The sequence below is a fragment of the Myotis lucifugus genome, unplaced genomic scaffold (genome assembly GCF_000147115.1).
Source record: "Myotis lucifugus unplaced genomic scaffold, Myoluc2.0 scaffold_0, whole genome shotgun sequence".
In the NCBI taxonomy this organism is placed as follows: domain Eukaryota; kingdom Metazoa; phylum Chordata; class Mammalia; order Chiroptera; family Vespertilionidae; genus Myotis; species Myotis lucifugus.
The window spans coordinates 47,231,993-47,255,340 of NW_005871048.1; the positions used below are offsets into that span (position 1 = coordinate 47,231,993).

The following is a 23,348-nucleotide window of genomic DNA, read 5'->3' on the forward strand; positions in this document are numbered from 1 at the left end:
CAGGCCAGGCTGAGAGACCCTACTGGTGCACGAACTCATGCACTAGGCCTCTAGTTAATTATAACAAGTGTAGAAGTAACTAAAGAAAAGTTTATCATGTCTTATGTGTAGCATATATATAATGAAGTATTATTACTATTATTAACATTAACATAAGCCAAGGAAGGTTTGATAGAATTTTATTTTTCATTTCCAGCTTCTGTCCTGGCCTCACATGGTAGTATATGAGAAGCATGAAGAGTAAACAAATCCTCACTTTAACACATTGTTAAATCTAAAAGATGACCAGTGATAACTTTTTTTTTCTGACCTTTTCAAGGCTTAACATAACACCTCCCATTCAAGGGCAGCTGTGGGGCATTTGCTTATAAAATAATGCAAATATGAACAGCTAATTTCTTTTGGTCCTGGATTCTGGTGGAAGAATATTTAGTGCAGATTCTCCAGCCAGCCATGTGGGTTAATGATCCGTTGTTTCATCTGTGAAATACATGAAGCCAGTAGGCTACCAGTTGACAGATTCATTGAGAAATGTGGCAAATTCTAGATTATATGTGCATGAAATATGTATGAGAAATATAAGCTGAGGAGTCTTTTTGCAGAGCATATAAAGAAAAGTCAGGATTCTCACTGCAATGGTTTCCCCCTTCATTGTGTGGTAAAAATCTACAACTATTTCATTGTTTGCTAAGACTTGTATTTTACATCAAACCCTTTTGGTAGCAAAGAGAGAAATAAAAAGCAAATTGTATATTAATGGAAAATTAAATGCTGATATCCTTTTTCTTAAGAAAATCAATGTACATGAAACTTGCCCTAAATACTTGTTAATATTTACCAACCACCATGAGAGCTGTAGTGAATTCACTGAAAATTGGAATGAAAACCAGGATACACAAATCTGGTAAAGAAGTATTTATTTCCAAAGCTAGGAGTTATTTTAAGACATCAGCCTAAAAATAACATTTTAATAGGTGCAACTGCATAGAGTACATTTGCATATCATTCTGTAAATCTCGACTTTTATACCTTCTCAATTCTTATAATTACTTTTATTCCTCTTTAATACCAGGTTACCTTTTCCATATAAAAACATAAAGCTGTATCTTTTACTGGGTTTACTCTATTACATAATAATAATCTTACTGTTAAATAATGTCCGTAACATCATGTAGTTCAAGTACAGTCAATTCCAATAATGGTTCAGTTTTTTCATCCAATTACTGGAATCAAGCTTTTGGAAGTCATTCTAGCAAAGATGAAACATTTGGCATTATTGTAAATACCATTTAAATTCAATTTAAGAATTCAACTTTAAAAACATTTGTTTTTGTTGTTATAATACATGTAGTGCTGTGATTAAAAAAAGTGCATTTCACAAAGCTCAAATATAAAGCATAAAGGTTTTTGAAATTGGTTGTGGAACACATGTAACTCACATCTGTATCCAAATAAGCTGCAACACTTTATCAACCAAACTAAAAGTTGTAGATGTTAAACTTTATAAACATTTCTGTATAGACATAGAGTAAAAACTACAAATGTAATGAAGCTAACGAATAAAAAAAAAATCTATTGCCCACCATCAGTTGGACTTTAGAACTCTTTGATCAAAGAATTTTGAAGAACTGCTTTTAAATTAACCTAATTGTTCTACAAATTGGTATTGAATTTTTCTTAAAACAAGTCTGTAAATTGGTGCTACTTAAAACATGCTGCTATTTTATGAACCCTTTGTAACTGGTTCATCACAAGATAAGGAGCTTGTACCAGAATGTAAATCTACTATGTCACTAAGCACACAGATTAGATGAGCTGAGATTTTTTTTGTAGCAAGACTTTCTCAGTGAAGAAAGTGTGTTCATTTCTGGCACAAGCTGTCTATGGACAAGTACTTTAAATAGCAAAGAAGTATCCTCACAAACCAAGGTGTGAATGAGTGGGAGTAAACTGATACATGTAACTGCAAGATCTGTGTGGTATCAGCATGTATACCAGGGAAGGCAATTAAAAGCATCGGGGCATCAGATAGACCTGATAGCTCTAACATAACCAGCAGTCAGTTGAAAACTCAGCAAGCCAGTTTAACTACAGCAGCTGAAAGTGGGAGAGGATGGCATATTCTGATTGTTCAAGGGGTTCACAGTAAGACCTGTGGAGCTGGAGCGTCTCGGCCTTATATCTCTTTAGCTAATCAACTGCAGATCCCCTGTAGGACAGAACCCTATACTGAGGAAAACTACTGGAATAGAATCCAAATTAAGTAATATAGGGACACTAGAACAAAGGAAAAAGATGGCCAAGATAAATGTGGGAGAGGTAACAAACCAGGAAATCTCTGAAAGTGAGCTGTCATATTTTGAGCATCTTACAAAAAAAGAAGAAAATGCTCTAGAAGTAGAAAATAGAAATATTCTAAACCAAGTCTCCCTTCTAAAAGTTTGAGAAAATATTATGTAAAAATGAGAAAAGAACAGATTAAAGTCAAATTACATACAAAATTATTATAAGAACAAAGAGAGTAAGTAAATGTTATATACCAATAGACCACACAGTTGTGCCAGAAAGATATGCTAATAAAGTAATGAGAACTTTAACCTAATATTTCAAAACTAAAAGTCATTTTTAAAAGATACAGTATATGAAAGAATAACATAAGTTGTAATTAGAAAAACTCAGAAATGAGATGATCAGATTCAAGAAAAAATTAGGAATAAAAGAAAAATGTTTCAGAATTGAAGAGTAAAGCATAGGGAACACAAGCAAATAAATACAAGATATAATGCCTTAGGTGAAGTTGGAAAGAAGGAGAAATCCTATATAATAAAACCTGAATATGCAAATCGACTGAATGACGGAACGACTGGTCGCTATGATGCGCACTAACCACCAGGGGGCAGACACTTAATGCAGGAGCTGCCCCCTGGTGGTCAGTGCGCTCCCACAGGGGGAGTGCCGCTCAGCCAGAATCCGGGCTCATGGCGGCGAACGCAGCGGAGGTGGCAGGAGCCTTTCACGCCTCTGCGGCAGTGCTAAGGACCCCTCCCCTCCTCTAGTGCACGAATGTCGTGCACCAGGCCTCTAGTATTAAATAAAAAAGAAATGGAGGCCTAGGGTGGCAAGGTGTGGGATGGAGGGGGTTAATGGGAAAAAAGGAGGACATCTGTAATATTTTCAACAATAAAAATAAATTTAAAAAAGAAAGAAATGGAGAAAGGAAAAGGATTTGAGAGATAGAGACATATATAGATGACAGGCAAAGGAGTTCAACTACATATACAATAGGAGTTCCCGGAGAAGAGACCCAAAGGAAAAGAACGGAATAAATATTAAAACTATAATCCAAGAAGACTTTCCTAGAAGAAATAAGATCTGAAATTACAAGTAAGGGAAAGAAAAATTATGTTAGCAAATATTTACATATTTTGGGCTTTATCCAAAGAAATGAAGTTTCTTATCTAAGGTGTTCAAGGAAATAAAATGTGAATCAAAGATTTTATATCCAGTTAGATTTTCAAGGGCAGACAAATTGTCACTAACGTACAAGAATTCAGGGAATATGGTTCTTGGGAATCTACCAGAGAAAAAATCAGAGAACCAGAATGAATAGTCAGCAACATGAGGATTGATGGTGAGCAATAATATTAGCAAATAGCAATACTTTATGTAGATATAAAAATTCATAGATCCGTATCTCTTCCCTACTTGATTTTAAACTCTGGGAATCCAGGAATCATGCCTATCTTGTTCACAGTTGTATTAGCAGAGTGCCTAGCATATTACAGGTCTCAAAGTTGAATGAATTGAGTAAAAATGTTCATAATGGATAGAATCTCACATTTATTGATAACCATTTTTTTGCCAGGCAATATAAAAGGCACTTTGCATATTACTTTTATATTTACATCAACTTTATGATTCAGGTGAAACTTTCCCCCTTTTCTAAAATGTTTGAAGACTGAAACAGGTAAAGTAATTTGCCCAGGATCAGATAGCTAGCTGGCATCAGTAATAATTAGCTAGTCTATCTGATTCCATTTCTATTTAGCACAATTATAATTAGGACATTTAAAATTACTTTATAATATTTTACTTTCTAGTAAGAAATATCTTTTGCTATAATGTTTCTACTGTCCCCTCTTTGTGGTATCATGAAGGGAAATTTTAAATGATCACAGCGAATCTTTTCATATTCATTCTGCAAATATTAGATTAAGAAAATTTAGTTTATTGAAGTCTAGATTAAGTTTTACTTGATACTTGTGGGCATAATATATGTGGATTTTTAAAGATCAGTAATTTTCAGAAATATGCAAACAAATAATTGAACTACATAAAATGATAAATGTTAACTTTTTTATTATTAGCATGTTATCAGGTGGTTCAGATGGTGTGATTGTACTTTATGATCTTGAGAACTCCAGCAGACAACCTTGTTACACATGTAAAGCAGTGTGTTCTGTTGACAGGTGTGTATTAAAAATGTAATTCATTAATTTATAAAAAGTTGAGTGTTTTTTGCATCAAATGCAAACTATGAAAATAGCAGTCATATGAATGAATGTCTCAAGCAACTTGTTCACATGATGTATTTACTTGGGTATTCCTTGACATTTTCTTAAAAAATAATAACAAATTCAGGTGTAGTTGTTTTTAATGAGACTTTCCCAAAACATCATTTTTCAAAAGGATTTTATTTAAAAACTTTTGATTATGTGCTTTTTAAAAAATATATTTTTATTGATTTCAGAGAGGAAGGGAGAGTTAGAGAGAGAGAAACATCAATGATGAGAGAGAATCATTGATCGGCTGCCTTCTGCAGGCTCCACACTGGGGATGGAACCCGCAACCTGGGCATGTGCCCTTGACCGGAATTGAACCTGAGACCCTTCAGTCCGCAGGCCAGTGCTCTATGCACTGAGCCAAATCAGCTAGGGCTGATATGCTTTTTATTCTCTACTTACGTAGCACGCTTCAGTGAGCTATTAGCTTTTAGTACCACTTAGAGTAAGAGTCATTTATGAGTCTCTCAGCTAATTATAAACACAAATTAGATATTTCAGTTGATATTAATAGAAAAAAAATAATGGCTAGAAGCAATGAATATACTGGCAATCCCTCATCAAACAGAGATGCACATGCACACACAGCTGTCTTACCTCTCTACTTACTTAAAGCTTCCTAACTTAAAAACATACCTCTTTTTGTCTTGAATTTTCTGACTATTCTTTACTGTCTTTCCAGGCTTGTGAGAATTATTTTTAAGGCTTTAATAAAATGTTTTGTGGTTTTATTATTTTTAATTTTTAAATATATTTTATTGCTTTTTTACAGAGAGGAAGGGAAAGGGATAGAGAGTTAGAAACATCGATGAGAGAGAAACTTCGATCAGCTGCCTCCTGCACACCTCCTACTGGGGATGTGCCCACAACCAAGGTACATGCCCTTGACCGGAATCAAACCTGGGATCTTTCAGTCCGCAGGCTGACGCTCTATCCACTGAGCCAAACCGGTTAGGGCTGTTTTGTGGTTTTAATAAAATGTTTTATTTGTTCATAATGGTCACTTCTTGTCACCTGTATCTGATATGATGTTGAAAAGACCTTTGAATTTACAGAAGGAATAGGTGTTGAGAAAATGCTTTTAAGAGGAAAAAGTCATGAACATTAATATAACAACCACTCTGTATTAAAGGTGTTCCCAAGACGTTAGAAGAGGTGTGTGAGTCCATGAAATGTTTAAGAGATTTATGATTGTTTCTTGGCTCTGGAGCTTCATTTTGGAAATACAGACTTAGGAAATATTTCTCTGAGCCTCCGATTGTTCTTACAAGGTTTCTGTGAGAAATGAAATGTTATTTAAATGAAATACTATCTTTCAAAAAGCACACTGGAAACTTTAAAGCCACTGTGTGAATTTAAAGTAATGAAGTTATAGGGAAACTCGGTACAAAGCAAGCTACCATCTAAAATACTCTGAAAATGTGGTTTCTTATAAAAATTATACCATTTTATAGACTTCACTACTTCCAAAAAAAAAATCTAAATTTTTAAGTGTAGAAAAGTCATATTAATTAAATTCATTTTTATCTTGTTTTATCTGAGATAACATTTAGCAGTTTAATTTGTTATATAGCAAAATTGTGTGTGTGTGTGTGTGTGTGTGTGTATATATATATATATATATATCACATGCTATATAATGTTATTCCATGAAGACTGTGATCTGCTTTTCTGGTGTGTAAAGTCAAGTAAATGCTTAGTGTATCAGCCTTTTGCTTTACTTTGGATTCACTCTGTCTTTTAAAGTATAACATAGGCTTATAGTAAGCATCTTTACAAAATGAGTTAAAGTAGCATATTTATATCCAAAGACTTTATAAACTAACTTTAAAAATTTCAGTAAAAAGTGTTGTTGAGTTAATGTGGCTTAGATGGTTTCCTGATATTTATTTTGGCTTTACTTAATGTATTTGTTCTTGAGCACCAAAAAGGCTTTTTTCCTCTACGAAAATTCTTATTAAATGTGAATGAGAATAACAGATCATACATAGTAAGGGAATAATATAATATTTTGTCCTATTTAAAATTGAAAACATTTTCAATTTAAAATATAAATGAGCTTTTATTTGTGATCACCACATTAAAAATTTATTTTGTTTAAAACTGGAATATCTCTTTGTAGATCAAGATTCTTAGGAGTAAATAGAACTTAATTCTGCTTTTCTTAAGCAGAAATTTGTTGGAATATTGGTTAAAGAAATTTATTGGAAAGATAATTAGTTTCTCACATAACTGCCAGGAAGTTGGAAGAATTAAATGTAGAAAATGAGCAAAAGCAAGAGAAACTACGATAGGGAACACCATCAAGGTTATTTATTCCACAGGAACAATTTAGTTTCTGCTACATGTCACCAACACAGAGTCTAAACTCCACAGCTATGAATAATTGCTAACTATCCCTGGGATTTGTATTTATTACTGGCTAGAGTTTTAGAGGCCCAGGCAGGATTGATGAAGTTCAGGACACATGCCCATACCCTTACTGCCAAGGGGAAGGAAAAGAGAATGGAGTCCCTTGTTTTCTGTAATAAGAGGCAGGGTCCTGCCTTTCAACAAAACAAAGGGGATTTCCCCAAAACAGGTGGAGTTTGCATACTCATACTCAGCAGCCAAGAAAAGAGCACATGTCCGTTACAACCCACCCATTTGGCTGTTTAACATCCGTATACACCTTTCTTCCCATGCTTACCCTTCCTTTTTTGGGGGGTGGGGGGAGGGACAAAAAGTTCCAGCCTAACCTAATGCACGTATTCACTGTATGACCAAAATGTATCATCCTCTTCCCCAAAGGGTGATGACCCTAAGTCTAGTTAGTTACCACGTTCAACTCCAGTTCAAGATAATGTCCATTTTCCCACTAGTTTTACATGATCTTGTATCAATAATATGCAACCTCTGGGCTCAATTGTATAGTTAACCTATATAAATTAGTGGAATTAAGAGAGAGGAAAGAAGGGAAATTAAATTAATGCAGTATATATAAGTATATCTACATATGACATAGAAAGAAAATATGGATAGGCACTATATTCCTTTTATTTTTGTAACTATCTCAAGGCCAGAACTGGCACTTAAGACTTTCCTTCTTCATGTTCTCATTCTTCAGGTAGCACACAAATGTTCAAGGTACTTAAGCTGGTATTGTGATCCAAACCTTCACCTTAAGGAATCGGAACTCATGCTGGTCCTATCTTCACCCAGTTGCAGTTGTCTTCTGTTAACTTTTATCTTATGGAAAATTTCTAACATATACAAAAGTAGAGTAATATAATGAGCTGCATACCCATCACCCAGCTTAACTACTATCAATTATAACTAATCTTGTTTCATCTCTACCCACACACTCTGAGAATTGTTTTGAAGCAAATCCAGAATCATATCATTTTATTCATAATTATTTATATCTCTAGAAGATAAAGACTTTATCATCATAACCACAGTATCATTATCTCACACAATACTTTTTTATATTAAATATTCAGTAGGTGTTCAAATGTCCCTCCATTACCTTATGTTTCTTAACAGCCAGCTTGTTTGAATTAAGATTCAGTAAAGTGACACGTATACTGTGTTGAGCACTTGCTCAGAGCTTATACTGCATCTTTTAGGACTACACTTCACCCTCACAAGGTGTATTGTAGCTGATATCATAACTGAGTCATCACCTGACCATGCTTCTATGGGTGATGGGTTACATAAGAGTGGTTAATCCCATGGGCATCGCAGTTGCATTTTTTGCCATAGAGTAAGTTCCTTCATCAGAGATAATATCGTGTGGGGTATCCTGGAAGTATGTGAGGAATTCAACAATTCTAAGAATGATAGTGCTGATAAAATGATAGTGGGAAGAGCAAATCCAAAACTAGAATAGGTATCTCTTTCAGTAAGGAAAAATCACTGTCCCACCATGAACAGGTCCAGTGTAACTGGCTGATCCCTCCAGGCTACAGTACTGAAATAAGAGGCCTCTCATTTTAAGAGCTTTAGTAGAAAGCAGGCTCCATATCACACTAGGGAAGCCTAAAACTAAAGATGCCTGTATATTCTCTTTCCCTGGACAGCTAGGACAGTCATGTGACCTAGATTTGGCCATTCATATCATCCTTCCTGAGACTACTATTTGTTAATATAGTATCAGCTCAAACTCACATAAGTCAGTTATCTCTAAATTTTGGTTGCTGTTTTGTAGATATCATCCTGATGTTCACAAATATAGTGTGGAGACTGTACAGTGGTATCCTCATGACACTGGCATGTTCACATCAAGCTCATTTGATAAAACTCTGAAAGTATGGGATACAAACACATTACAAGTAAGTATATTAAAACCTTTCCAAATGGCTCTGTAGGATGATGAGGAATTTAATTCTAAATCTTTTTGGTGTGATTATTTGCTAAGAGGTCATGTAATAGATGTGAAAGCACTATAATGATTAAGGAAAGTTAGGTTATTTGAGGTCATACTTTGGTGACTAGATGTATAACATTGGGCAACCTATCTGTGTTGCAGTTTCCTCATCTGTAAATGTGGGCAATGATTGTTCCTTATAGAATGGCCATTAAGATTAAATAGGTCAATATTGTAAAGAAACTAGATCAGTGCCTAGCACAGCTGTGGGCAAACTACGGCCCGCTGGCCGGATCCGGCCCGTTTGAAATGAATAAAACTAAAAAAAAAAAAAGACCCTACCCTTTTATGTAATGATGTTTACTTTGAATTTATATTAGTTCACACAAACACTCCATCCATGCTTTTGTTCCGGCCCTCCGGTCCAGTTAAAGAACCCACTGTGGCCCTCGAGTCAAAAAGCTTGCCCACCCCTGGCCTAGCATATAGTAAGTGCTCAAAAGCCATTAGCTATTATCTTTATTATTTGAAACTACTATGGTCTTTGGTAAAAAGAAGGAAATTGGACTTATCTCCTATTGACCTAAAAACGGAAAGGAAAAGAAAATTGTTAATATTATAGCTTAGTAAAGGTCAACAATAGATAATAGTTTTCACGATATTTGGTCAAATTTATATTTCTAGTGTTAATCTTTTCCCTGCGCTCTAGTCCCATATTTCTCTACCTCTCTACAGAACCTCTGCTCAAATTTAACGTGTTACAAATTGATCACTCCTCACTTCCATTTAGTCCTCAAATCTTAGCAGTCTTTCTTCTAATTCTCATATTTCTCTTTCACCATTATCGTATATCTAGACTACTACTAAAAACTGCTAAATGGTTTCCCTGCATTTTTCTTCCCACATTTCCATGGTAAATTCTACCTCAGAATTAATCTATATATATAAAAAGCCAGACACCGTAACGCTGTCACGACCATAACGACCTAATGACTGGTCGCTATGACACCCGCTGCCGCCAGCAAACCTGCCTGATCCGGGCCAGATTGCCCCCAACAACCCAGTCAGGGCAGCCAGGCTCCCATCAATCAATGGCAACGCGACTGGCGAGCGGGCGGAAGGCAGACCTCTTGGTCCCTCCCCCCGGCCCTCAGGTTTTGATCGATCAGTGGTGGCGGTGGGACAGAACTGGGGACTGACGAGTGGAAGGAAGGCAGACCACTTGGTCCCTACCCCAGCCCTCCGGCTCCGATTGATCAGGGGATGGCTAATGGGGGAACCAGGGTGAGTGGCGTGGTGGGGACTGGCGAGCGGGTGGAAGGCAAACCTTGGTTCCTCCTCCTGGCTCTCAGGTTCCAATCGATCGATAGTGGCGGGGCGGAACTGGGGGCTCGAGAACGGCAGAACATGGCCCTGATCACAGGCTAGGCCTAGGGACCCTAACCGCACACAATTTCGTGCGCTGGGCCTCTAGTCTTATTATAAAACAGTCATCCTGTCTTCACCCAAACCCACTACTGTCTCCCATTGTTTAAATTCAGCCTGACATTCTAAGTTTTCAATAACCTCTCCCCTACTCTCTCAAACTTAGCTTCTACCTCTTTTCCCATAAATGATTTGCTGCCACTAAATTTGTTGGGGTCCAGCCCCAGCAGGTCCAGGGGTTCCCAAAGGTGTGGACAGAGTTGGTGAAGAATGAAGGACATGGCGACAGCTTTCAGAGGATCAGCATAGCCAGGTTCTCCAGCCAGCTTCTCTTTTTATTCTCCTGTTACATCTGTATTTATACCATTTGATTTTAATCCTATCCATTCTATTCCAATCCTATCCATTCTATTCCAAAGGTTAGGGCGTTTGTTATCTCCATTCCAAGGTCACTACTCTACTGTACTGAAGGAGATTATCCTAAGTAAAGATTATGTAACTTAAGTAAAGATTATGTAACTTAAGCATGATTGTTCGTAGTTAAGGTGATTAACTACCCGCCTGGTACTTAATTAAGGGGTTTTACTGATTTATTCCCTTCTTTAGTCCTGTTAATCCCTAACTCCAGGGAAAAATCCCCACCTGGGGAAACAACCTTTCTCGGGGAGGTGGTCCTGGTTAAAACACATAGCGCTAAGAGGGGGAGTAAACATATCCCCTATACGCCAGATCCCTTGAGACATATGCTGTGCAGATGTTTCTTCCCTGCAGCGACTGTGTCAAGCAACAAGGATGGACCGGCCTGCGGCATAAATTGATCTCCTTTTGCCTTCTGATTATATCTTGACTATGTTGTACTCCCTGTCTTAAGTCCCCTACCCTAGGCAACTTTTTCCTTCTCTTGCTTGTCTTATAACTGGAAATTTATACCCTATGATCAACATCTTCCCATTTTTCCCACTTCCTAACCCCTGGTAACCACTATTTTATTCTGTTTCTATTGGTTTGGCTTTCTTAGGTTCCACATATAAGAGAAATCAACTGGTATTTGTTTTACTCTGACTTATTTCACTTAGCATAACGCCCTCAAGGTCCATCTATCTTGTCACAAATGTCAGGATTTCCTTCTTTATTGTGGCTGAATAATATTTCTATATGTCTATTAAAGATGCAATGCACATGGGGTGCATATATCTTTTCAAATTAGTGTTTTTGTTTTCTTTGGATGAATATCCAGGAGTGGAATTGCCAGATCATATGGTAGATCTATTTTTAACTTTTTGAGGAATTTCCATACTGTTTTCCATAATGGCTGCACCAAGAGTGGACAAGGGTTCTCTTTTCTCCACATCCTTGCCAACATTGTTACTTCTTGTTTTTGATAATAGTTTATTTTATCTAAAAGGTATGAGGTGATACCTCATTGTGGTCTTGGTTTGCATTTCCCTGTTGCTTAGGGATATGCACATGAAAAGGTGTTCAACATCCCTAAGCAGCAGGGGATCTAGCCGAAACCTGGGCATGTGCCCTGACCAGGAATCGAACTGGCAACCTCTCGGTTCATGGGTCAATGCTTAACCCCTGAGCAACACTGGCTGGGCTGAAATGTATGATTTTAAAGGAGGAGCAGTTCTAGGTGATAAGAGTGTCCTGAGTGTGGTAGCCACGGTTGCATGGAACTTAGAAGCAGAGTGCTGGTTAGATCATCTGTGTAGATGCTGAAGTCCCAGGATGGAAGAGAGAAAGATGATGAGCCAGGCTGTCTTTAATCTTAATCTCTGGGATTTGTTAGAGAAAAGCTATTTCTCACAAAAGGGAAAAAGGTGTTAGAAATAACAGGAATTAAAAATATCAGGTTTTTGAGGGTATTAACATTACTATATTTAAGTCAAATAAATTACTAAGTCAGTTTAAAAATTGCTAGTAATGTGAAAATAAGTAAATAAGGAATTTGTTGCTTTTGTGACTGTAATTAGAATACACTTTTAAAATGTCTTTTGATTATCAGACTGCAGATATATTTAATTTTGAAGAAACAGTTTATAGTCATCATATGTCTCCAGTTGCCACCCAGCACTGCTTGGTAGCAGGTTTGTACATTTACTCTTTTGTTTTGTAACATTTTGAAAACTGTCTCCGTTTTCATTTCTAGTTAGTTTTGACATAGACATTTTAACTCAGATGGAGATCACAATTCTTTAAAGAAAAAACAAAACAAAAAGGTGTATGTGGCCTGACCAGATATTGTGCAAGTCAGGCACTGTGCTAGTGGTAGGATTCAAAGATTAATTAAGAAGACACCTTTCTGTTCCCAAAGAATCACTTTTATACCACTAAGTTTTAAAGATTTTACATGAACAAAATTTGGCAACTTTTTCAATTCAACACAATAAAATAAGGAAATTATTTCCTTTTCTCTAAAATTGTGTGATTCAAATTAAACATCCGTTTTTATGGAAGTACCTGCAACAACAATTTCCATGTATGTGGAAGAAAAATTATTTTTCTGTTATCAGGTCAGTTCCCTGTGATTTAATTATTCTCTGGCACTACATGAATTTCCCGACATCAGTTAGCTACTTCATCTAAGAGAAGAGATGGGCATCAAATTGTCTTTGAGGTCCACTCAATCTGTGTCCAGAGTTTCTGGAATCTATTACTAGCGATTGGAAATATTTCATTATCACAGAAAAACTGAGCTTTTAAAATAATTTGAGGTGATAAAATAGTATAGAATTATATACCACATTGTACCAATACAGATTTCCTGGATTTGATATTATACTCTAGTTACCTAAAATATAACCAATGGGGGAACCTGATTGAAGGGTACACAAGGGCCTCTCTGTACTATCTTTGCAACTTCCTGTGAATAAAAATAATTATTTCTATGTTAAATAATAATGCAATAATAAAATTGTCTTAGTACTAAAATATAACTACCATTAAAATAAGTTTTCTAATTATAAACATTAAAAATTATTTGAAGTATATCTTTAACATTTTCATATTTCTGTATGGATGTAGTGAAAATGTTGTAATTCATAATGGTAGTTTATTACTTTTGATGATGACTTATAATAAAATTATCTTAAACCATTTCTGTTTTTGTTTTACAGTTGGTACTAGAGCGCCCAAAGTACAACTTTGTGACTTAAAGTCTGGATCCTGTTGCCACATTCTACAGGGTATTTTTTATTTGTAACAACTACTCTGAGTAAACCATTCAATAAAAAGAAACATTACTAACAATGTATTCTTTGTAAGTGACATGACTGATGTATTTTGTGCTAGTTGTTAAAAGTTAACAGGGAAATAAAGATCCTTCTGTGCATTATTCTTACAAATCTTAACTATTGAAGAGACATTTATATGAACAATGGCCATAGAGGAGCTCAAAGATTATGGAAGGTCTAACTCAAAACCTTGTGCTGTTTCTACCTGTGGAAAAATAAACTACTTATGAAACTTACATGAGTACATTTCTCTCATGAACATAGTCTAATATTGTTCTGGCTGAGTAAAGGTTCTTAAAATTTAGGTGCTTTTTTTATTCCTCAGTAAAAATATGTTAGAAAAAGATATTGAAATAATACTTTGGTAAAGGTATATGAAATTATTTTGCTACTTTTAAAAATCAGCATTAGATCATCTAATTCTAAACAATGAAAATATGGGGTGTAATTCAGAAATATATATCTTTATTCATCCCTGAGAAACACATAATAAATATGTAAGAAAAACTTGGTGAAATAGATAACATTTGTTTTATAAGTTTCTTTTTAATATAAGCGAGGTAGATTAAAATAACTGATTTGAATAGTTCAGTTAGGTAAAAATGCATTAAAATGCGGAAATCACTTATCCTATGAACTTATCACTTCTGCTTTCTGGAAAAAACTTTTATACAAATGTTTTTTTATAATCATGAAGTAAAAATAATTTTTTCTGTCATAACTTTCTGAGAAGTTAGAAACATTTTTATTGTTTAGAATGTTTATTTTTGGTTTGTTTAGTGGCTCTTACTATAGAGATAAATAAGTGAGCTTGAGCTATATCACCAATGATAGATTGAGTTGTTAGGCCAACACCTGTATTTAAAAAGAAAGACTCACTTGCACTGCCTGTTCTTTCCAAAGCAAAATCAGGCCTTTTATAATAAAATACCATATGTAAGAAATGGCCCATAGACTTCATATTAATACAGGATGTCCCCCCAAAAATGTCTATACACTGTAACAGCTTATAGCTCAATTTTGAAAATGAAATATATTTTAATAAATGCTGCCTTTATAATTACTCAAAGTGCATGTATACATATTTTGGAACACCCTATATTTAAACAATTATTATAAAAGTGAAAAAATGATTATATCAATTTATCTTTAATACTTAGTCTTCACTTTCTTTTTTTAAAATATATTTTGTTGATTTTTTACTGAGAGGAAGGGAGAGGGATAGAGAATTAGAAACATCGATGAGAGAGAAACATCGATCAGCTGCCTCCTGCACACCCCCTACTGGGGATGCGCCCGCAACCAAGGTACATGCCCTTGACCAGAATCGAACCTGGGACTCCTCAGTCCACAGGCCGGTGCTCTAGCTAGCCACTGAGCCAAACTGGTCAGGGCAGTCTTCACTTTCTTCAGAATCAAAATTAATTGCACTGTATCTTTTTATTTTCAAATACTTTCAAGGCTTTTCATACAGTTTATATTTGCAGGTCACAGACAAGAAATTTTGGCAGTTTCCTGGTCACCACGTTATGATTATATCTTGGCAACTGCAAGGTAAGTCGCAAATTATTTGGTTTTGAAGTTAATAATTAATAAGCATTTCTAGAAGACTATCTATGTAAGATGTGTGTTTGTTTAGTTATTAGGTCCTTAAAAGTAAAATCATAGAGTTACAGATATTAATTCGTATCACCGAAAGAAATCTTCCTTTGTATAAAAGCTATCCTGTCTATCTGTTTTGAAGGTGCTCACCTTTAAAATAAGAGAACACAAGAGAATCAGTGTAGCAGTGCAAATCTAGTACTGCTGGAAAAATAGGAAAACAACTGTGTTGTGTCATTTTTGCATATAAGAGTATTAGCACTGTTAATTTAAAAATAGCATTTTTATTCATTTTTTTAATCCAGAATTATTTTGAATCTGATTCAACACATCCATCCATTCATTTATTCAATTTACTAATATTAAGGACTGTCTACCATGTGCCAAGCATTGTGCTAGGGACACAGAGTTAACTAAGGTATATTCCCTTCAAGAAGCTAACAGTCTAATGAGGGGTAGTCAGAAAAATCAGCAATTACACAACATCCTGAAAAATGTTTTTATAGAGTTAAGTCTCTGAGAGATGTAATATGGGAAAAGAGAGCAGAAGCACTTAACTCTTGAGAGGACCAAGGCATTTGGGAGGTTTTGTTTGTTGGAGGGAAGACTTACGTATTTATTTATTGATTGATTTTTTTACAGAGAGGAAGGGAGAGGGAGGATTTAGAGTTAGAAACATTGATGAGAGAGAAACATCGATCAGCTGCCTCCTGCACACCCCCTACTGGGGATGTGCCCGCAACCAAGGTACATGCCCTTGACTGGAATCGAACCCGGGTCCCTTCAGTCCTCAGGCCGACACTCTATCCACTGAGCCAAACCGGTCAGGGCGACTCTGATGTATTTAAATGCTGAGAGAACGTACCAGTCGAGAGGAATTGGTGAAGAAATGGAGGGAAGGTTGTTACATCAAGACCTTAAACAGATTCAAGAGGGTTGTATCAAGGGTCCAGGTATAAGGAGGACACTTATTTGACGCATGAAGGGCATTGTGAGACTAAATGGAAGGAGGAATACAGTTAAATTTGTGACTTTGCAGAGAGCTCAAGAAATGCGAGCCCAGTGGCCTCTATGGTTTTTTAGTGGAATAGAACTTCATGTCATCCATTGAAAATACCGGAATGGGGATGCAATTTTAAGGGAAAGTAGTAAAGATTTAGATTAACAGTTTTAACAATTGGGGCTAGAGGTCTGGTTTGGGCCACATAGGAATGTGGGGTGGGCAGTGTTGCGTGCATAGTTGAAGGTGTAGATCACAGATCTAAGCGACAGAAATCAAAACATTAGATGACACAGACTTAACAATTGTGTGAAAAAAATGTGAAAGTCATGGGTATAAGGAAGGAAATAAAATCACAGAAAAGCTTATTGGAGTGGATCAGAGACCTAATGAGATAGAAGTATGTATGTTAGAGTAAGAAAATTAAAAAACTGAAAAGATAGGAAATAGTTGTCAAAGATTTTGATATAGACATTTTAGTAAAACTTTTGCAGAATAATTATTACAAAAGCTATTCAGATAATTTTTATAAAGATATGTGTCTGGATTTTTATAAAGCTGCTAGCACCTCCCCCCCCCCGTCATACTATTTGTTACTAGTTTGCAGAATGTGATGTTGAAATTTACAATTTCTGAAGTTGAACGCTTAAGAGGGTGGCTAAAGAGGTGTGAAGGTGAGCAGCTAGGTGCTGGTTGTGGGTCCATGCTAGGGTTTTCCTCAAATCACAGGGAGGCTAAGAGACGATAAGTTCTCAGAGTACCCTCGGAATTTGAATCAGTACCAAAATGGATTTAGTAATCCATGTCAGATATCTCTAAATCTAATCTGTTTCAGAAGAGACTTAAATCCTCTTACTCATTTCATTGCATACGTTTTCCCCAGCTAGAAAAAAATAAAACCAACTTGAGAATGGAAAACTAGGTTTTTGCTGACTCTTTTGATTGGCTAGGTTTGATAGTGGTCTGTGAAATGAATCACAGATTTATAAAATGCAATGCAATGGTCCTGGATAAACCCAATGGAATATTGTTGAAGTCTTTATGAGGACTGAAAGTAGGTGTTGAACTGATTTATAAATATATATATCTATCTTTTTTTCCCATTGATTTCTAGAGATAGTGGAAGGGAGGGAAGAGGGGTAGAGAAAGAGAGAGAAACATTGATGTGAGCTGAACACATCGATTGGTTGCCTCCCACATGCCTTTACATAGGATGGGGAACTTGCAATCAAGGTACATGCCCTTGACCAGGAATTGAACCTGAGACCCTTCTGCCTGCAGGCAGATGCTCTAACCACTGAGCAAATGGGATGGGGTAAATATTTTCTTTAGGAGTAGTTTAGAAGCTGAAATTAATAAACCATGGTTTTGCCTTTCTTTTCTCTTCCTTGAAATAAAATGAAAATAAATATCTAATTTCTAGAAGACATTAAATTTAGTTCTTTGTATATTGGGCGAAGATTAATTTGATACAGGAAACCAAATAAAAATATTTTGCTCTTATTATTCACTTTATTCTTATTTTTATCATATAAAATTAAAAACCCAGCCCTAGCTAGTTTGGCTCAGTGGATAGAGCGCCGGACTACAGACTGAAGGGTCCCAGGTTCAATTCTGGTCAAGGGCACATGCCTGGAATGCGAGCATGATCCCCTGTAGGGGGCATTCAAGAGGCAGCTGATCAATGATTCTCTCTCATCATTGATGTTTCTGTCTCTCTCCCTCTCCCTTCCTCTCTGAAATCAATAAAAATATATTTAAAATTAATTAATTAATTAATTAAATTAAAAGCCCACCAAATTCATGCCAAATGAATTTTAAGCAAAGTGAAATTAGTTAACTGCTTGATTATCTAGACAACATCCTATCTAATAATAGACAAACATGGTAATTGACCATACCTTCACTACGCCTCCCTTTGGCTAATCAGCATGATATGCAAATTAGCCACCAACAAAGATGGCAGCTAATTTGCATACTGTAAGCAGATCCCACTGCGCTGCCCGCCTGGGGCTGGTGGCAGCGCGATCCCGAGCCTCCGCCCACCCCAGCTCGGGATCCGGGCCTGTTGTGTGTGGGGCAGGGCGGGCGGGGCAGGCGGGGCGGGCGGCAGCAGGATCTGACTGGCTGCCCGACCCAGTGCGGGATCCGGGCCTGCCATCTGTGACCGGGGGAGATGGGGCAGACACTGCGGGATTGGGCGTGCCATCTGCCACCAGGGGAGCTGGCCTAAGCCAGTAGGTGGTTATCTCCCGAGGGGTCCCAGACTGTGAGAGGGCACAGGTTGGGCTGAGGAACCCCCCCGCCCCCCGCCAGTGCGCAAATTATTGTGCACCGCGCTTCTAGTTTGAATAATAAACAATAGTAAGACTGTAGTGACAAACTTGCTTAAGCAACAAACTCTAAGCCTTATCTAGTTTTTGAGAAGAAAGATGTTCCTGTCATTAGAAAAGAAGAAATAAAGAAAATTAAAAAGTAAAATAAAATGAAAAGCAGCAGAATTCTGTCCTTGTGATCTAAAAAGTTTTATCTTTTTTTTCTTATTTTTTACTTTTTTGTGCTCCTATTGACTGTTGAATGTTTGCTAATAAGGCAAAAGTACAATAACCCAAATGTACAAATATGCTAAGACCTCTATGTGCCATAATACTGGAAATGTAGGTGAAGAGTACAGTCGCTATTCTAGTTATGTATGTCACTGTAACATTTATCTCTTCTCAGTGCTGACAGTAGAGTAAAATTATGGGATGTGAGGAAAGCATCAGGATGTTTGATTACTCTTGATCAGCATAATGGGGAAAAGTCACAAGCTGTTGAATCAGGTAATGAAGAATGCACTAATATGAAATATAACAATGATAGCATTCTTATATTGAAAATTTTTAATATAACCAATACTAAATGTATATTGACAAATGGAAAATTTTGTGATTTTTTTTTAAAAAAGGCATTCATATTAAATCAATTTCTTAATTAAAATAAATTATTGCTGTCTTTCTTCAAAATACAAGTTAGTATGGCATTTCATCCATCCCTGAATTTTCAAGTGTAGAAACTTTTCTGGATTAATTTGTTACCTTTTTTTTCCTTTCCAATTACACTAATACAAACTCAGTGCCACTTAAGAAGTTCTAATAAATTAAAGTAGTAGTAATAGTTAATGGCCATTATGTCAAAACAAAATTTGCAAGTTGTGTTAAATGTGTCAGCTGCAATCCAGGTGATAAAGTACCTCAATTGCATTTTTACAATAGAATTTCATTTTTGTGTAGGTTAAAATTCTGATTCAGAATTAATTCTGGACCAGAAATAATTAGGATGAAATATATAAAATCTTTAATTGTTTTAATAATCTGTTTACTTAAATTAATCAGGCTATTGAGAATTATGCTTTCTCAAAGTTGTTTATTTTGAAAGTAATATAAATTTTGATTGTGAGACTAGAACAGTTATCTTCTGTTAAAGTTTTTAAAATAGGAAATACTAGTATTAATGATTTTTAATAATCCTTGGGATGATTTTTAGATTAAAAATGGAAATAGTATATAAGAATTTTGAAAGGTGTTTAATTTAAATTTTTTGTGTTAAACTATGTATTTGAGTTTTATAGGACAGCTTAAATACCTTTTATATGTATTTTTTAAATTAATTTCAGAGAGGCAGAGAAGGGGAGAGAGAGATAGAAACATCAATGATGAGAGAGAATCATTGATCAGCTGCCTCCTTCACGTCCCCTACTAGGGATTGAGCCTGTAACCCGGGCATGTGCCTGGACCAATAATCAAGCCGTGACCTCCTGGTTCATAGGTCGACACTCAACCATTGAGCCACGGCAGCTGGGCACACAGCTTACTCTTTGAAGACAAATATATTTGGCAAGATTTTTTTCCATTTGACTTTTTAGTTTTCCTCTATTTTTATGGTTCTAATTTATATAGCTTATCATATTCAAATAATCAGAGGGATGATGAATGTTAAATATAATCAACTGATGTATTTTAAGTAATTCAGATAGTTGTCCTTTAATGTGTTTAAATAAGTAGGTCATCAGGCATTAAATATGTGCTGAATACAAGAACAGGTAAACTGAATTGTATTTTTCATTGCAGCCAACACTGCTCATAATGGGAAAGTTAATGGCTTATGTTTTACAAGGGATGGGCTTCACCTGCTGACTATTGGTACTGATAATCGAATGAGGCTCTGGAATAGTTCCAATGGAGAAAACACACTAGTAAGAAATTTTAAAAACTTCCACCTTTTGAATATAAATTAAAGAAATGGATCTGTGTCATACACCACTTGATTTTTTTTTCCCCTGTAGATTTAACTCTGTTTCTTGTCGAACTCTATTTCTTAACTCTGAATCACAGCTTCTTGTTTTTAATTATTTATTGTTTAATGTATTACATAAGTCTCCTTTTCCACCCCCAATGACCTCTCCCTGGCCGCCCCCAACCCCCAGCACATGCCCTCACCCCCCCCACCACCACCCCCCTGTCTGTTTCCATTGGTTATGTCCATATGCTTGCATACAAGTCCTTTGGTTGATCTCTTACCCCCTCACCCCCCACCTTCCCTCATAGGTTGGACAGCCGGTTTGATGCTTCTATGACTCTGGTTCTATTTTTGTTCAACTTATGTTGTTCATTATATTCCACAAATGAGTGAGATCATGTGATATTTATCTTCCTCTGACTGGCTTATTTCACTTAGCATAATGCTCTCCAGTTCCATCCATGCTGCTGCAAATGTTAAGAATTCCTTCTTTTTTATAGCAGCGTAGTATTCCATGGTGTAGATGTACCACTGTTTTCTAATCTACTCATCTGCTGATGGGCACTTAGGCTGTTTCCAAATCTTAGCTCTTTTAAATTGTGCTACTATGAACATAGGGGTGCATATATCCTTTCTGTTTGTTCATTCATATTGTTCTTTAGATGAAATCACATGGTATTTGTCTTTCTCTGACTTATTTCACTTAGCATAATATCCTCTGGGTCCATCTATGCTGTGGCAAATCACATAGGGATCTTGTTAAAATGAAGATTCTAGTTCAGTAGGATTGGGATAGGGCCGAGAATTCTGCATTTCTATTTTCTGCATAATTTTCATAATTATCATTTTTAATTGCTATATAAACTATAGAATTCATGTAACATTACTAGAAATATACATATAATCTCAGTTATTTTGCCATTTGAATTAATGCTGCATTGAATTCCTCTTGGCATACAGCTTTCTGCTGTTTAATTATTTCCCTAAGATAAATTCCTAGGAGTAGTAACTGGGTTAAGGAATAAGAATATCTTTGTTGTTTAATGGGTACAGAGTTTCAGTTTTGTAAGATGAAAAGACTTGTGAACACTGATGGTGGTGATGGTTGTACAGTTGTTAATGTGCTTAATGTCAATGAACTGCACACTTAAATATGATTAAGATTGCAAATTTTATGTTATATGTATTTTACCATAATTTAAAATGTTTTTTAAAAAAAAAGGTTATTTCCCACCAAGTACAGTATCTTTGTATTTTTGTTGCATAATAAACTATTTGGCCTTTAGAAGGAATGCCCAAATTAAGTGCCTCCATGTTTACCTCCCTTATACCCATATTGAGTGTCTTATGGTTTCTTAAAATGTTTGCTAAATTGTTGAGAACTCTCTTTCTTCTTCTTTTTTTAATCCTCACGCAAGGATATTTTTTTCCCATTGATTTTTAGAGAGAGTGGAAGGGAAAGGGAGAGACAGAGAGAAACACCACATGAGAAAGACATATTGGTTGGTTGCCTCCCACATGCTCCCGACCAAGGCCGGGATCCTGCAACCAAGGTACATGCCCTTGACCGGAATCAAACCCAGGACCCTTCAGTCCACAGGCTTATGCTCTATCCACTGAGCAAAACCGGCTAGGGTGTTTAATTGTCTTTTTATTTCTATCAAGGTTGAAATTTGAACATTTTTTGGGGGGGGGTTTTATACTATTTGTATTTCCTTCTTTGAAATGTACATTTATGTCATTGGCCCTTTTTTATATTAGGGCATTGGTCATTTTCTTTAGATATGTAAGAACCCTTTTATAGTATATTCTAATATTTCAAGTAAATACTTCTAGTCTTTATCTTTTTGATTCAGATTTAAGAAGTAACTTTGTGATTTTACATCCCACAGGTGAATTACGGAAAAGTTTATAATGACAGTAGGAAAGGATTGAAATTCGCCGTCTCCTGTGGCTGCAGTTCAGAATTTGTTTTTGTACCATATGGTAGCACCATTGCTGTTTATACAATTTACTCAGGAGAACAGATAACTATGCTTAAGGGACATTATAAAAGTGTTGACTGCTGTGTATTTCAGTCTAATTTCCAGGTAAGAATGATACCAATGGGAATTTAAAATATTCAGGTAGTTAGTTTGCCAGACTCGTTGTATATAAATATATATATATACATATATATATCAGAATAAATTATAATTTAATTATGAGGAATTATATTTTTAATTCACATTTGAGTTAGGGTTCATTAATAAAGGCTAATATAGAATATATTTTTAGATGGTATAGGATATATATATGAATCAATATATAATACTCAACAGCTTTATTGAGATAAATTCTTTCTTTTGCATATGGGCTCCATTTATTTAGAAAACCTTGGGCAAATTAAAATAAATTCTTGCAAACAATATTTTTGGGAAAATAGAATATATGTGTCTAATCTCAAAATACAGTTTGTGTATCTTGATTTATGTATGTATGAGTCTGTGTCAAATTTTGTTTATTTCTTCCTTATTTTCTGCCAATAGCTAATAAGTTTGCTTTTGAGTTAATGCAACTTACATAATTTCTTAAATACATATCTTAACTGTTAGTTTAACATCGTGACCTTTCTCTCATCTCACCCATGGAGTGGATTGATTTTTCAGAGAACATTTACAGAAATTACTTCATGTACTTCTTTAAATGAGTCTAATATAGCAAGAGTGTTGGTATTTACCCTGTTTTGTAGAAGAGGAAAATGAGGCTCATGAAAGTTAAATACTGATAGAATGAAAATTATGGAATATTAGAGCTAGGAGTGACTTAAGTGCCACCTAATGGAGCTCTTACTCATTTATTAGTACTGATTAATTTGTGCCTGACACTATGCTGTAAGATATATAGGGCTGATTTTT

General features: G+C 35.7%; 1 protein-coding gene across 8 annotated transcripts in view; it reads left to right on the forward strand.

Moving 5' to 3' along the window:
• ERCC8 (ERCC excision repair 8, CSA ubiquitin ligase complex subunit) overlaps window positions 1-23,348 on the forward strand; it is a 39,128-nt gene that overhangs the window by 4,817 nt on the left and 10,963 nt on the right. For 2 of the 8 annotated variants that reach the window (XM_006081425.3, XM_023751651.1), the window contains 8 exons: window positions 4,368-4,469; window positions 8,752-8,875; window positions 12,344-12,425; window positions 13,455-13,523; window positions 15,059-15,125; window positions 18,895-18,995; window positions 20,283-20,407; window positions 22,344-22,541. In XM_006081425.3, coding sequence (XP_006081487.2) covers window positions 4,368-4,469; window positions 8,752-8,875; window positions 12,344-12,425; window positions 13,455-13,523; window positions 15,059-15,125; window positions 18,895-18,995; window positions 20,283-20,407; window positions 22,344-22,541 — 868 coding nt within the window. Of the gene's footprint in view, window positions 1-4,367; window positions 4,470-8,751; window positions 8,876-12,343; window positions 12,426-13,454; window positions 13,598-15,058; window positions 15,126-18,894; window positions 18,996-20,282; window positions 20,408-22,343; window positions 22,542-23,348 lie in introns of those variants that run through there. The other 6 variants (XM_023751677.1, XM_023751676.1, XM_023751659.1 and 3 more) reach the window with 5 other exon arrangements.